Here is a 17,409-nt window from a genome sequence, read left to right on the forward strand (position 1 = left end):
AGGATCTCTGAATGGCCCATATTACAGTATTGCTTTTATTTGTGAATTTACATTGCCATAGCCACACTATGTTTGAATTCAATGGTTTCTATGCAATAGTCAAGCAAACAAGCAACAGGACAGATATACAGTGCAGTGCTGGCCACTGTATACTGACAAAATGCTATAGGGTGTTTTTTTTATCATTTCAGGTACATTTGTTGTGCAAGTCACTGCAACCGACGCTGATGATCCTACTTACGGCAACAGTGCTAAAGTTGTCTACAGCATTCTCCAGGGACAACCATATTTCTCAGTTGAGTCTGAGACAGGTCAGAAGACCTTATCTGTCATTCTTTGACAATGTCTGTAATTTAAAATGACATGCTAAGCCAAGCTAAGACATATTAAACTAAAACTTCAAAGGGATAACATTTTACTCGGTGCAAATCTGACAAACCCAATCTGTAAACATGACACCTACATTATTTTAAATCTTAACTTCAAAGTCTAATAAATATAATTAGAACTAAATGTGAACCAGTTTTCAATTACTTTCAATTAGCATTGGGCACCGAGGATTTGTGGAGGCTTAAATTAGACCAAATATTATGGCTTTTATGGGGAATGGAGAAAGGCTGGGAGGGGGAAAATGTTTGCAGTACTCATAGATCTTTATAATAGCTGAATTAAGATGAAGGATCTTTTTTCTTCTGCTGCTGCTTCTGTTTCTTTAAAATGTGTTGAAATGTGTTACAATTTATTGTTTTGTTCAGCAGCATTACATAATTTTAATTGTAATCTTCTGAAGGATATCTTAATTTAGAATAGCAATAGAAAAGGTCAAATTCTTTAGCCAAGCCCATTCAGAATAAGATTACATTTAGGAACCTATACTTTTCCAGTTGTGTTCCTGGAAGAGTCTCAAGTCAGATACTGTAGCTGATTTTATTTTTCAAAGGGCTTCTTAAGCATGTGATTGACAACTTGGGAATTTGTCTATGTAAAACTTAAGAAGCCTGGCTGATTTTATGAAATAGCTGTAGTATGTAATGTCTTGGCTTTTGTGAAATCTACCATCTTAGGTCAGGGCTTTATTACATATTTCCCAGACCAGGGACAAGAGAAACTGCTTCTTTTTAATTTCTCTGCAGTGGATGGATCTTATAGAGTGGAATTTTTCCCAAGGTAGACCAAATATATCAGACATTTAACAGTACTGAGCCTAACAGATTCAGGTGAAGGTGGAGGAAGAGGTAATGGGAATGTCCTTAATGGTGCAATCTGCTAAAATTAAAGGAAGCCGGTAGGAGGGGAGAAAGAAGACACCACACTTTAGAAAAGAAGACTGACCTGGAGAATTCAGATTTTACACAGGGGACCTGGAATTTTGAAAAACAAAAACCTTTAACCCAAGTTGTATAAAACCTTCCAGAACAGTGAGGAAAAATGAAGCAGGAAATAGCATATAGGTATTTGATTGTTTTGTGCAGATTCATATATTATATGTGCTAGCTAAAGTAAAGAGTGATTGGGTTGCAAGCCCATGTGTGTCTGCTTCTACTAACACATGTCCCTGAAGAAGTGAACCCAAAGCCAAAATGCCTACAAGTTGGAGATCTAGGAAAGATTGCACTTAGTTTCAGGGCCACAGAAATTGACTGTGGGGTCTCAGGTCTCAAAATTGGGTGCATTTTGAAAGTGTGCCTAGTTCTCAAGTCAGAGGTACCCCATCATAGGAAGCCTATGACTAGGTTCACACAGCACTTTGTGAGTGTGTAAATCCTGACAATGCCCAGTGGCTTCTGAGGTGATAGGAGGCTTTAAGCAAAACCTCTTTTGAAGCACAGGGTGCTGGCTACTTCAAGAGACGGGATTCTTTTCTTGGTAAACCAGTAGTTTTCAGACAAAGTGATAATAAAGATGATGAAGCTGGAAACTGAGTTACAACAATCTTTTTTGCAGCGGGAATGTTTGGGGAAGTAGGGGTGGGAATGAGAGGGGCAATACAGCAAAGGATGCCACTGACATTAATGGCAAAACTCCTAGTGTGATATCTTGCTCTACTGTGGACAGTAGGGATTTTGCCACTGATTTCAGTGTTGCCAGGATTTGACCCCTAATGGCTGCAAAGAGTTGAAGATCTGGCCTTAAAAGACCAGATAAAAATGCACACATTTTTCTTCATTATTAATGTAGATTGTTAAATTTCAATGGGAGTTAGACTTCTAACTTGCATTTGAAGCCTTTTCCTGAAAAAAAATTTAGCGAGAATGTTTCAATCAGTATATAAATAGAAAATATATATATATTATACACACACACATACTATGCTTGGGTGCCCACTCCTTTCTTAATTAATATCCCTTCTTCCATGTAATGTTGGTGTACTGCCTTTTAATGATGCCTTGCTGAAGTTAGTTTGTTTTTGCCATGTCTGTCAAAATGAAAAGTTGATGGGATGGGGGGGAGGGCAAAAATTGGAGTACCTTTTAATGAGAGACAAATCTTCTTCCAGTTCAGTGAGAAACTTAAGCAAAAATAAAAGGGATAAACAATGATATAAAAAACAATGCATACAAATAGCTTAAACATCTTTCTTGGGATGCCATTAATATTGTGGCTGTCACACAGGCAGCAGCCTGAGATACAATATGACAAGCCTGTAATTTAATGTGCCATCTTATAAGAGTAAATATTTACACTGGGCAAAGTTTACTCATCACAGAGACTGTTCTTAATTTTTTTAAGTGTTTCTGTCAAAGTCAGTACAGTACAAGTGATGTTTGTTTTCTTTATTCTCATATAACTAGGCATTATCAAAACTGCTTTGCTGAACATGGATCGAGAAAACAGGGAGCAATACCAAGTGGTCATCCAGGCCAAGGACATGGGTGGACAGATGGGAGGATTATCAGGGACCACCACAGTGAACATCACACTGACTGATGTCAATGACAATCCACCTCGCTTCCCACAGAGTATGGAGCATTTCGTTCCTAAGGCTTTACAGGGACATAATCATAAGTTGATGCTTTTCAGTCCAGTTATTACCTCTGCTCTCCAACACTGTGAACCTACTGAGTATCAGGGGTGTAGGTTGTAGCTGTGTTGGTCTAAGGACATAGGCAGACAAGGTTCTTTGGATGAATCTGATATCTTTTATTAGACCAAATTAAATAGTTGGAAAACAATTATTAAGCAAGCTTTTGAGTTCAAAAACCCTTTGTCAAGCTAAGGAAGTTTCTGCAGTTGGTGTGTGCATACCAGACTAGCCTCTGGCTTCTTTACTTTTCACTCCATCCAGAAAGAGCACACACCAACTGCAGAAACTTCCTTAGCCTGACGAAGGGTTTTTGAACCCGAAAGCTTGCTTAATAATTGTTTTCCAACTATTTAAGCTGGTCTAATAAAAGATATCAGATTCACCCAAAGAACCTTGTCTGCCTACTGAGTATCAGGGCTTCCACAGAGAAAGAAGCATGACACTACTATTTAATTCTAGGGAACGGAAAACATTACTTCTTGTAATATTTACATCTATTTCAGAGTAATGAGATGTTCATTAATGTACATCTCTAAATGCTATTCATTAGTACCTCCTATACAACCTTTATTAGTGTATGTCTGTAATTTTTAAAGGGACATTTTTGCTCTGCTTTTATGTCTGTGTTTTCAAATATACTCATTTAAAGAGTTCATATTTAGCCCTGGAGTAATCCTACTGAAATCAATGCTTGTACCAGGGATTCATTTTCCTTACTGGTTTTTCCTGTGTTCATTGCACACACACACACACATTATTTCTGCCTACTTTCCTTCCCCAGCCTAAGGTCAACTAGTAAGTATTTGTGTGAAATTTAAAGAAATCACACAAGACCTCTTAGAAGCAACAGCCCTTTATGCTATTGACTGATCATGACCATAAGATGATTCAAAAGCTATTCATCCTATTTTTTCTTCTTCTCTAACCACTGCTTTTTGTATCAAGGGCAGAAGCAGTGGTTAGAGAAAATAATTCCAGATCCTATCAGACAAAACTGGAAGCTTTGAATATTAAGCCACCAAAACATATTGTTGGAACCATTAAGTCCAACATTCACCCTTAGCTGTAGGCAAGCAGCTCCTTTCTAAATGAATAGGACTTAAGTTGAGATGTAAGAACTTGCCCCACTGATTTAATTACATATCTCTGGGCATTAGTATCTCTTACCGTTAATTTTCATGTAACTAGGCATTATCAAAACTGTTGAAACTCCTGAAGTAGCTTTTTCATGAGGGGCAAAGGATGAAATACAGCACAGTAATCAGAAGCAGTTTGGATGGATTTTGCTTTAATGCCACAAAGTGACATTGGCCATTGGCATGTCTGTCTATTTTGTTCCTCTTTTGACAATCTAGAGGTTTTTTTGCATCCTATCTTAATCTGGCCAAATGGGACCCCAGATGCTGCCCAGAAAGAACCATAAGTTTTTGTCATGTCATAGTGGAAACTTGTCAAGGAATAAATTACTTTTACTTTATTGTTATAAAACTAAGACATAGGACAAGGTTTATTTTTCACTAAAGTCTTGTCAATATAGCAGCTTCTTAAATCTACCGCTCAAAATATTGGTGCTGTCTGTAGGTGGCAAAGAAATTCAGTATTTATATATGGTCTCCAAAATAGCATTATTCTGGTAAAGTAAAGCTGCCTTCTCATTTCTTGTAGGCACATATCAATTCAAAACACCTGAGTCTGCCTTACCTGACTCACCGATTGGTAAGATAAAAGCTAATGATGCTGATGTGGGTGAAAATGCCAAGATTGAATACAGTATTACTGAGGGGGATGGATCAGACATGTTTGGGATCATCACTGACAAAGACACACAGGAAGGAATTATAACTGTCAAAAAGGTACACATTTTAATAAACTTTGGTGGTGTTTATAAGCCTTTACTGGCCTGTAACAAGCCTTATGTGATGTAGAGTCTATACTGGATATTGCATGGATGTCGTTTGCACATGACTTATAAGGAATCTCCTCCACATGCCTTGCACCAAGCCTCTTTTACTCGGTGAGGATTTCACCTCACCTTGTTCCCACATACAGCATATACATTTTGAATGAGGGTTAGAGGGAGGCATATAGTCTGTGGAGAAGGATAGGCTTCAAAATATATAAATAAATCAATTTTACTTCTTTAATATGTTCATAACAATGACGGGAGACATGCCCTTCAGCTGTGGATCCTATCCTTAATGTGGTTATAAAAAGATTGGTTCTGCTTATTTGAAGGCACTGTGTTAACCAATAACCTGATTTGCTGCTCTGCTTTCTGCTCCCTGTCCTGTCTACCACTGTGCTGCCTGTCCCCTTACCAGTCTGCTGGGTGCAACACACAGAGGCTTCTTGGGCCTCTTGTGGCATGCATAGAGCAAGCTGTCCACCCCTACTCCCTCACTAGTATCTCTGTGTCCTGTATAATTTTTTACCTGCTAAAAATTATTTTTTGAACCTTCAGAAGGTGTTAATTATATATGCAAAAGCATCTCCAAGCACACACACAAATACTTGTAGGTTTTATTTATAATGTAATAAACCCATCAGTGTACATTTGCTGTTTTTTTTAAATCACAGTGCCTTATTAGATCACAGTAGGCATCATCTACTAGCTTGCACTTTGGCTGTCAAAAAGGGTTTTAAGAAATCTTGTTTACAGTGGGTTATCAGGCAAGCTCGATAAGGTTACAGATATCAACCTCCATCAGTTCAAGTTTAGTCAACATGAAATAGACACTGTAGATTTTCAAAACATGCACTTTGCTTGTTGATATCAGTAGAACACCCGTCATTATTTGTTCTTTAAGAAATGCCTTCTAGGGTACAATCATGATATCACTCTAATTCTGTTCATGTTTTTTGTCTGCTTCTGACACCAACTTTGCTGTCACTGTTGCTGTGGTGACTACTGCCTGCCTAAGTTGCTCAAAGTATGCTTGTGTGCTCAATCCAAAAAGTTGCTCCTTCTTTCCTTACAAAAGGGCATGAGGATCACTTCATGTAGTCATACTCTATCACAACACAATATTTTAATGGATACCTCCCCCCTAACTTACTTTGGACTCTATGACAATATTTGTTTTCAAGAATGGATATCTAGTACCTGAAAAAATATCTCCTGTAATGACATGATCCTTCAGTCTGGGGCCTAGAGGACTAAGGGCAAATGGGGCAGGAAATAAATATGTTGAGACTATTCCAACTACAGAAAATGGTATGCCTTAACTACACTAATGTGATCAACCATCCAGACTAGGGGTCAGCTCTGTTCTAGACCCAGGGCTCCCTGCCAACCCCAAGCCAGGTCCAGACCTGGGTTGTCCAGGGCAGGAGCTGACAATCACCTGATTGTAGGCCCTAGCCCTAGGAGAGCCCTGGGTCCTGCTGTGCTACATATTCAATTTATGGAGCCATACAAACAAGCCACAAAGATGTTCTGCATATTTTGTGGAATCTTTGTGGCTGGTTTGCCATTTTATCATGCTGTAACTTGGCCACACATGTAGCATTTTTACTATTTATGGTGCACCAAATTATTTATGATTACCACCTAAATCGCACCATAACTGTAATGTGTGCCAGTGGCCTCAGGGACATATATAACCCTTAGGCCTTATCTGGCCCACAGAGCTGCTGGATCCAGCCCACAGAGCTGTGCCTGTGCCTATGTCTGCATTGGGGGGCATGCACATTTGTCTTCTGGATTTGTTTTGGAAATACCTTGACAGTTGGCAAAATCCAGTACACTGCCAGTGAAGCCATTTGCTCATTATAAGCCACATTAATAGATGTCCTCTCTTGTAAATGCAAATTCCCTAGTACAGTCAGGGGCAACTTTTTTGGCAGGCATATCACAGATTAACCCTGCACTCTCCCCGTGTGCCTCTCCAGTCTCCTTTCCCTGCTCAATCTGCTGCTGTAGTTTCTGCTCCCTGCCTAATCTTCTGTTTTGCTGTCTGCTTCCTCCAATCCACTTCTTGCCTGATTTGCTGCTCTGGTTTCTGCTCCCTGTCCTATCTAACACCGTGCTGCCTGTCCCCTTGCCAATCTGCTGGGTGCAACACACAGAGGCTTCTTGGGCTTCTTGTGGCACGCGTAGAGCAAGTTGGCCACCCCTACTCCCTCAACATCAGAAGAATCTTATCTATGCCAATCCTCCCTATCTATGCAGTAGAATATTTATTAGGGGTTCCTATTAGCTCCCAAAGATCCCTCCAACACATCACCAGTTCGTTTGGCATGTCAAGATACTACTTAAATTAGCTTTAAATGGTCAGTCCCCAGAAACTTCTCACTGATTGGTGTCTTGCAACTCATTTACTTTCCAAGGCTTTAGATTTTGAAAAGAAAAGGCTGTATACTCTGAAAGTGGAAGCTACCAATACTCACGTAGAAGCACGATTCCTCTACTTGGGGCCATTCAAGGACTCTGCTACAGTTAGAATTTTGGTGGAAGATGTGGACGAGCCACCGGTGTTCAGCAGACCAGCATATATAATAGAAGTTAAAGAAGATGCTCAGATAAACAGCGTTATAGGAACAGTGTCAGCTCAAGATCCTGATGGTGCCAAGAATCCTGTCAAGTAAGCATACACCATTTCAGCTCATACTCTTATCTTTCTCATGCTTTATTTTTGTCTTTATTCAGGCACCTGCACACAAAAAAACCCCATTGTCTTTAACAATGAAATCATTTTTAGATACATGCATATATGCTTATGTATTGCATAAGTTAAATATATACACAAGAGTGTTTGTGCATGTGTATTATACAAGTTGATTTACATTTCAAATATGTTTGCATTTAGCATTATTTCATTACTCTATAGAAATTAAGTACATTAGCTAGTTCATGGAGAAGCTTTAAAAATACCGGCGTTACATTTCCCCGTTTTAAGATGGAAAAACTGATTTTTTAAAAGATAACTGCTATGTTTACCAACTTAGATATATGTATACACGTACAGACTCTGATCTCATTGGTATTGGTAGAACTCCATTGACTTCAATGGAATTACTCACTGGTGCAAATGAGAGTACAATCCATCTTACAAACTTCATAAATTATGTATGTTACTAGGCACTTATCTATTCTTAAAGGTAATTTGAAGTTCTGAGTAATTAAAGCCGAGTCCCTGTTTTAAATGACTTCACAAGTGATACGCAAGGATATAAACAACCCTGCTGTGTTGTGTAGATCTTTCTAAGAAAAGCCCCATATAGTAAGAGAAAAAACAAAAGAAACAAACAAAAAAAACCTGTTTGATTACTCCAGGTTTTTGGAGCAGCACAGGGGAAAAATTTAGAATAAATGAATCACTTTAATCAGTGCATTACAACAGACCAACAATTAGGAAGAGGAAATGAGAAATATGCTTTGTAGTTACTTGCTGTAGTAATAATTATCAGCAGTATAAAATAAAGTAATTCTTGATTTTATAGAATTTTTGGGTGGGGGCACTGAAAGCTTGCCTAAAATAAGGAGAAATGAGGCTAAAAAAGAGGAAGGTTGAAAAAAACCCGGAGTACATAAAATAAAAGCTTACCTTGAATACTTTCCTCTTCACCAACTATCTTCTACTGAAGTATCTCAAGGTGTTTTAGAGAAAACAAGTGTTAACATCATATCCCACCATATGAAATAGGTAAATATTTTCATTGCTATTTCACTGATACTAAACTCTTCTGGCAGAGACCACACCCTTGTACAGCACAGTGCTATCCTGGTCCATCAACTAGATCTCCTAAGTGTTATTACAATATAAATAACAAAAACTGTAATAGAAGTAGAGTAAAATAATAATCTAGTGTCAGATTACAATAATCTAATGTCAAGATTTATTTTAACTATGAAAATTGTTTTCTGCTATAGACCATATACTACAAATTCTTCTAAGAACAAGATGACAAAGCAAAAACAGAAAACAAACACTCTACAAAAAAATTATCTTTCTTCAGTTAACTGTATGATGAAGGAATGGTATTGAATAGTTCTTGTGTCCTGTATCACACTAATTGACATGCTGGCATAGCTAATCGGTATTTTTTATAAAGATTTGATTGGATTTTGTATTTTGATCAAAGCCATGTAAACCAACTCATGATTTCACCCTTACATAACAGATGGAACACAACCCATACTAAGGAAATAATCTCATACCAGTAGAGAATCCAATCCTGGTAATATTATATTCAAATATGACAATAAGTGGTAATTTTAAAGGGAAACGCCTTAAAATTACAGAGTGGTCGACAGTGGTTAATATGATTTAGCAGGGAAAGGAATAAGAGGGAAGAATGGAAGCCAAATGAGGAACCTATGAGATGTAGGTCTCCAACAAAATGGATTCTTAAATGGGCTTTTATGGTGCTTCTCTCTTGGGCATCTCCCAGCATTAGGAGGACAGGTAGAGGCTACATCTTCTTGACAGGGTGATTTTTTTCCATTACACTTGTAAATGCTAGATCTGATTTTCACTCTGAGCTTGGGGAATTATGCAATTAGACCGTATATGTATGACTTGTCACTTACTGTATAAGTATGACATGACATTCACTTGTCAATTTTCCTTGACAGCAAGAGATAAAATCTTTAGACACTTAATGGTAGTATGAAAACTTTCCATTTTTCTTCTCTTGAGTGGGGATTTTTCTTTTTAAATAACCTGAGCCCTAACTCTGGTAGATGGAAGTCACTTTGATCTTCCGTTAAAGAATCCTTTACAATATCATTATGAAAATGCATTATGAACAATTCACAAATATGTCCCTTCCTGACCCACAAATCTCCTTGACTTGTGGTTGCATTAACCAGCAGGCTGCTGAATATTGCAATGCATGAAAGGAGAAGGTTAAGACGTGGACTTTGCTGAAATATCTGCTATAGCCATGAGTGAATTGATCACCAGTTACATATCAGTGGGGTGCATTTCTTCAGTCCAGACCTTACAGAAAAGGTTTATTAACTGTAAAATAGCAGTAAGAAAGGGTACATTATACAGTTGATAGGTGTATAGATAAATATAAACAAACGGCTCACATATAGTGATGAATTGTTATCCAATTGTGATAGTGAAAATCTTGTGATAGTGAAAATCTTGTGAAATGCTTGCATTTAATATAAACAGAGGAAAAATTATGAATCTCTGAATCTTTTCCCAAATTAAAAAAAAAGAAAAATTATGCTTCTTTTGGGAATATTATATTGTGTATTAGATCCTTTTGAACTCTCTAGTTGGCTTGTTTTTGCTGTGTTAATTCCTCAAAGGCATAATGTAGTTCATCATTCATTGGAACTACCTCCCTGCTGTGATTTGATTTATCTAAAGAATCCCAAAAGAAAATTATCTTCAAGCAAATGTAAGACTTAATTTTGTTTGTGTATTTTACTGAAGACATACTTGCATGTATTAACTTATCTTTCTTATATTCTGTGCAGAAAGATATATATGTATATTATTAACTTCCTAGTTTCTCAATTTCACAGGGTTGGAAAGGGATAAAGTCCAGAAAACTGACATATATGCACCAGTAATTTCATTAAAGAAATGTAAAAACGAGTTTGATGTTGTCTGCTTAATTCTTGGTAGACTGTCCATTAAGTCAGAATCACCATCAGTTCAACATAATTAGCAGGTCTTGATCAAAAGAGACCTGGGATTATATAAATGGAGAGACAGAAATTACAATCTATTTTATTAAAATTATTCTTCTAGGCCAGGGTTAATAATATAATTAGAATATGCTTTTAACTGTACTGACCTTGTTTGTATTTTCTCTGGAATATGAAAAAACAAAATTAATACTGCATCAAGATTCTGTTCACTTGTATTGCTTTATTGAGCTTAACTTTGTGCTGTACAGATGACCTAATGTTTACAGAGACACATGACAACTTGCATATATAATAAATATTTGCAAATAATAAATATTTTTAACAAGGAAACTTCAATGTTATAGCTGTGATAAGGTTAAAAAAAGCTCAAGGGAAGGGTGATTCATCACATGCAGAACTAAATTGTGAGACTCTTCTAGAGTAAATGACCATGGCACCTCAAGGCACTATCTCCCCAATTCAACAACCCCTAATTTTAACCATAAGCAATTGCATGATAAAAAATATATATATAATAATGGGCTATTAAAGATAGACACATACCTAAATAGCTTGCTGAATAAAGGCATAAGTGTTACTAGAGCTGACTGGAAAATAGAAATTCAATTTCATTGAAGAGGCTGATATTCCAAATTTGGCTTTGTTCCAACCAGGAATGAAAAACTAAGCTTGCCACAGATTAGAAATTCCAAAACATTTCACAGAAAAGACTTAGCATGTTCCCAAGTGTAGGTCAAAGGGTTTTCATAAAACATTTGAAGTGTGACAATATTCCATTTTTTTGATGGAAAACTGCTAAGTGGAAACATTTGGAGCAATTCTACAACTATGTTGTAGAATTCTACAACTACTACACACTGTCCTGCATGGAGCTAGGGAACACAGTGGCACTGCCAAAAACAAGTACTGTACTTTTATGGTGTACAAGTCTATGAGTTATAAGTCAACACCATATTTCCGCTCAAAAAAATTAGGATTTTCATAGATCCTGTGTATAAGTCGACCCTGTCTTGCTAGGGCAGGGGGTGTGGAAGGAAGGTGGCTGGGTACTGTGACAGCAGGAGAAGGTGGCAGGAAAGGTGTGTGAGGTGCTGAAGCCCAGACAAGCATGTGTGAGAGTTGGATAGGGTGCCTCCAAGCTCAGGCAACACCTGCCCCCTGGCAGCCTGCCGAACCAGGTCCGGTGGGTATTGCCACCATGGGAGAAAGGACTGGCCTCTCCTGCAGCTCATGGGGTGCACAGTCCACTGAAAGCTCATCTTCTGGCCACAGGACAGGCAAGCTGGCTCTGCCAAAAGCATGATTGGGCCCCTCACCGCTTCTGCCTTCATCCGGCCCCTGCGGCCCACATGATGCCTGGCACTACCTGGGAAGTTGCCACCTCGCTCCATGGCCAACACGGGGTGCTGGGCTTTCAGCACCTCATGTGCTATCCCTGCTGCCTTCTCCTACCACTCCTTCCCCCCGAACTGCCCATGGGGCAACACAGCCCCTTCCCAGGCAGTGCCAGGTGTTCTGTGGGCTGCAGGAGCCTGCTGAAGGTATAAGTGGTGAGGGCCCAATCCTGCTTTTGGCAGAGCCTGTCTGCCTTTCTTGTGGCTGGGGAGTGAGCTGCTGGCAGGCCAGGCAGCCCCTGAGCTGCCGGGGGGAAACCTTCCCTCTCCAGTGGCAGCGCCCCCCAGGCCTTGTGCTGCCTGAGGCCCCAGGGCCCCGACCCAACTTCCCCAGAGCCCTCCAACACAACACCTCCCCATGTGGCAGGATGCCAACACAGGGTCCGGCTGAAGTATAGATACAGTGTATAAGTTGTGGTGGAAATGTAAGGGTACATTTTTTGGGTTCAACCCTCAACTTACACACCATGAAATATGGTATGCTTATGCCATTAACTTGCTCCTATGACTGAAGAGACATTTCTGTGATTGCTCAGATAACAGTAACCATATAATGGAGTATCAAATCAGCCACCAGGGAACAAGGGGAAAGAGCGGGTATGCTTTAGTTTACTTACAGGTTGTTTTTACCTTATTCTGGCCTGTACATTTAAATACCTGTTTCACCTTTTTTTAAGAATTGGAATGTAATGATCACTGCATGGTTTTTGGCTTGGACTCAAAAGATAAGGCAAGCTAAAAATCAGATGTTTATTAAAGAGCAGATCAAGAGATATCTTGATCTTTATCTTTTTTCATGATAAAAAATTACCAAATAGTAAAGCATACACAAGTACATACGAGTGTCGGACTATTTTTGGCTTTTCAGACTCATAGTATAAGCCATGAGGCAACATCTTTTCCCCTCAGACTCACATGGTTGAACTGGACTCTTTCATTCTGCTCTTTCTTTGTGTTTGGATTTTCTGCTGAGATAAATGAGAAGTTCACACATCAGCTGGACTGGCACCTCGAACATGCCTTGGGTAATGGACAGCAAGCACCTACTTAAGCTACTTTAGGAATAGAGCAGAAATTAAATCAAGTCAGTTCCTCCTTTTACCTTTGCTCTCTCAGAGTAGTAATCTTCACAGTCATTTTTCTGGTGCAGTTTTCTTTCCTCAGCATGTGGGCTCAACCAAGCGCTGCTTTTTCCTCTCCTTACCAATTCTCCAGCATAGGAATGCAGGAGTGACTGCTTCCTCCACATTGTTATGACCTGCAAGGAAATCACAGAGGAGAGTAAGCAAAACCTTATGTATGCTCCAGACATGCAGATTAGCTCACAATTAAACCCATAGCAAGAATCTAACTCTTCTCTCTCAATATGGGAAGAGTATTTAAACCCTATCTTTATTATGTGGCAATTTCATTTTAGCAATATATGGAGTTAAGTAACCACATTTGAATCTTGTTATCAAAACTCCTTCCAAGAATTAGAGATATTTGGCTTTAAAGTTCAGATTTAGCTCAGCATAACAGAGAGAGAGAGAGAGGTCAGATAAGAAATAAAATACATATTTAGATTCTGATGTTCCTCAAACCTTATTAGTGTTCAGATCTATCTCTAGATATTATGAAGCAGAGAACAAGTTAAATTACACTTTAATATGCTAGAACACACTTTTAGATAGTATTAGCCATGGAGGGATAAATCAGCTATACTGATCTCAGTTTTGTGCTTTTTTTTTTTTATTTTGCTTTTCTAAAACCCAATACCATTGGGGTGAAAGAAAAATTGCACCTGAGCTGCCAAATTTTGTATCAAAACAGATTGGGCAGAGCTGAGATATCAAACCATGAGAAGAGGGATTTGTAATGGGAAACTCAACTCAGCCTTAAAATAAATGTCATATCTTTCAAGATGCAGACTCCACATTTTTCACTAAAAGGCAAATCTTTGATGCTTCTCAAAAGTATGTAAATTATGCAGCAATTCATTTATTCAGTAACAGCGCCCCACCTTCTAAATCAAACCCTCCAATATGTCATTACTCAACAGCGCAGAACAGAGTCCTTTGTAGGAATATATCAAGATGCCAAAGTCCGTACTAAAAATTAGGCAACTGACTTACTTGCTGTATGATGTTTAGTCTTAGGTAATTGTTTAAAAACAGAGATTAAAATGAAAACTTTTTTCTAAACACTCTCTCTGTATTTTCAGGTATTCTGTAGATCGGCATACTGATATGGACAGAGTATTCAACATCAATTCTGGAAACGGTTCAATATTTACTTCAAAACCCCTTGACCGGGAAACAGTGCTGTGGCACAACATTACAATAATAGCAGCAGAGATCAGTAAGTCAAACCTAAATACCATCACTGTCCCTGATGTAATGAATTTAGCCTCCTAGCTGAGAGTGTGTAAAGGATGGCTGGTAAGATGTCAGGCTATATGGATGGACCTGCTCAATACTAATCAAGAAGGGGAAACACTGAAAAAGATGCTCTGTGTTTTTCTTTTTTCTAGGCTCACAATTTATGAAGAGATTATTTTCATATCTGAACAGGAAGAAACTTGACACTATTGTGTTTCCAAATCAATCAGACAGGAAAAAATGCTCTTAGCTGTTTAATTAGGACACGATATGCTGACTTAAAATGTTGTATACAGCACACAAGTCACCAATGGCTAAATCCAACCGTATTGTGCAGCTTGGGAATTTTCAAGTAAAGTGAGGTAGAGTTAGGTACCCAAATTAAATTAAAATTTAGTGGGAATTAGGTATCTAACTCCCTTAATCTCCTTTGAAATGCCCAGCCATGGCTAATAAAACATTGCATTTCTTCCTAATTTACAAGCATACTTAGAAGTCCGCCTGGTGATGATACTAGTTGTTTTAGGAGCAAGATATCCCAGAAGATATACAAGGTTTATGTTAGTTAGGCACCATCAACAAAAAATCCCCTCTAATTACATATTAACTACAACAGAGACCTCTCTCATCTTCCTCTTGAGGCATGCTGAAAACACTGGCATGTGGTGTAAGTGGGTGCAGTTCTAATAATTTCTTTGGCCTTGCCTCCTCCTATATGGGGTTGGATATGATTTTGTGGCATAGTAAAATGGATATATTAGGGTAATTTGTTATAAAAATGTTCAATAGTTTAGATGCTGGTAGAGAGTCTCAGGGCACTCCTTTTTAAAAACTTGGCATGAGAGAATTCTAGGTCCTATTTTCTCATAGGTATGTGGAAGGTATGTGGATATAGAGCAGGTCATTAAACTCTTAAGATATGGAAGAAGATAATGAATTCTCCACTCTCTCTCTCCTTTATTCTGTAGCAGGCCTCTTTTAAAATGAAAATTACCTGATATAACACAGCTTGATTATCGTAGTGGGATAGGATACTAAAGGATAGTCATCAGCTGAAATTTACATAAAACAGTGCTTACAAAAATCTTGCAGCATACAAAATACTTTTGCCAGTTGGGCCCCCTATTCATATTCCTTTTGAATCTTCTGAAGCTCTCCCACGATGGTCTGATGTGGCCGAGTTGTTTGTTGTAGACTCAAATACTCTGCATAAGAAAGAACTTAAAAAAACCCAATCAAACTAAAAAGCATTTTGAAAAAGTGGGAAATATACCTTTTGTAAAAATGTAGGCCCTGTAGGAACTGAATTACTACAGAGTACCAAAATTCTTAGAGTAGCTCAATAGCAATTTATCCCCAACTAAAGTAAATTCAAAATTAAAAAAAGCCTTTGTCTAGACTGAGTTTCCAAGCTGGTAAGTTTACTTCATCATCCGCCTAAAGCAAATTTATCCTTTGAACTAAATTTTTCCAGTCAAAAGCAAGGCTCTGCCCAGCATAGGATCCATCTTTGCTAGGCTAAATTTTGTATGCTAGCAGCAAGCTTCTTCACAAGTCACACTTCCAGGCTGGATGGTATCATTGTCCCAGACTAATTTCTGTCATAAGATGACTCATATTTTTTTCTGGCCCAAACTAGGCTAAACTAAACTAAATGAAAGCCTATCTCTGACCCCCCTCTCCCTTCTACACAAGCTCGAGCAAATCAGCAATTGCTCTCAATGCTGAACCACTCCATTAAATTTTATATGCATATCATTTTCCTACACTAAAGAAAATATTGAATATTAAATATGAAAGCACATACCACTGAAGTGTACTGCCTTTAACAATAATAACCATAAAACAGAAAGCTTGTAAATAAAAGCATATTACAATGGTGAATATTGTCATCCACTGGAAACAAAATGGAGAAACAGAATAATTTTGACAAATATTATACAAAATAAGCACTAAGGTTATGTCTACAGTACCTCCAGCCATTCATGAGAGCACTGTAGTGAAGCACAGCATGCCTACTCCATGCATGCTAATATAATGTAACTATTGTTTGACATTCACACAGAGCACACTCAATATCACTTTCTGGTCCTCAATCTCAGGCTTGTCTACTGGCTCATGCTGGGTGCTACTCTAACAACAGATACATTTCATTTTTTCAACATACGGTACAGGGTAGAGAGCGAGTGAGTGGCAGCACATGATTCATAATGGTGTACTAAGTGTTGCTGGAAACAATATAGGCATGTCCAGACTTGGGGCGCTTCCATTTTTCCTTGTTTTTCTTGAGTTGCTTGGTTTCAGCCTGTTTTTCAAAGCACACCACATACACATCTCCAAGTGAAGTCGGTAGCAGCTTCAGGCTCAGGCTCTTGGCATCTCAATTAATACTCTAAATATCTAAGTTTTTGAAACATAAGACATTAGTAATTTATCCGGAGTCACAGAAAAAGGCTACACACACAGTCAGATAATCTGGGAGAATTCTTCTAAGTTTCTTCCCCTGGTAGAAAAACTTACCCAGCGCTGTATGTACAGCCATTCAAATGCTGAGGCCCTTAAAAGCAGAGAGGCTGCAGTACTGACACTGTAAAACAACGTGGAGAGCCTTGTGCACAAAATCTCAACTTGCTCTGAAGGTTTCCTTAGTGTGCCTGGTGACAGATGTCTTCAGTGCATAGGGCAGCAGATTGGCTGCCCCAGACTGCTCATGATCAGCCTGTGTTTCCTGCAGTACAATATAGAGATTGTGAAGGGGGCATGATTTGTCCCTGAGGGGAGCAACACATTGTCTCCCTGGGAGTGAGGGGTGAGGAGAGGGGAAGCTGGAGGACTATGTTCTCTCCTGAGAGAAGCCACATGTACAGACATTCAGTCTCCCAGAAGAAATTCTCCCAGGAGTGTTTTAATTCTGCTTGTCCCCAAGTTGTTTTTCTCCTGGGCTAAGTACAGACAGTCAAAAAACCCCGGACTGTATTGATTCAATCTTCACAGGTTTAGTTTAAGCTGCACAGA

General features: G+C 38.6%; 1 protein-coding gene across 4 annotated transcripts in view; it reads left to right on the plus strand.

Annotated features, from left to right (window-relative positions):
- Window positions 1–17,409, plus strand: part of CDH6 (cadherin 6) — a 136,158-nt gene that overhangs the window by 106,130 nt on the left and 12,619 nt on the right. For all 4 annotated transcript variants that reach the window (XM_025209959.1, XM_025209957.1, XM_025209958.1 and 1 more), the window contains 5 exons: window positions 192–311; window positions 2,793–2,960; window positions 4,691–4,878; window positions 7,355–7,608; window positions 14,238–14,374. In XM_025209959.1, the coding sequence (XP_025065744.1) occupies window positions 192–311; window positions 2,793–2,960; window positions 4,691–4,878; window positions 7,355–7,608; window positions 14,238–14,374 (867 nt within the window). The remainder of the gene's footprint in view (window positions 1–191; window positions 312–2,792; window positions 2,961–4,690; window positions 4,879–7,354; window positions 7,609–14,237; window positions 14,375–17,409) is intronic.

Source organism: Alligator sinensis, unplaced genomic scaffold, assembly GCF_000455745.1.
Source record: "Alligator sinensis unplaced genomic scaffold, ASM45574v1 scaffold408_1, whole genome shotgun sequence".
Classification (NCBI taxonomy): domain Eukaryota; kingdom Metazoa; phylum Chordata; order Crocodylia; family Alligatoridae; genus Alligator; species Alligator sinensis.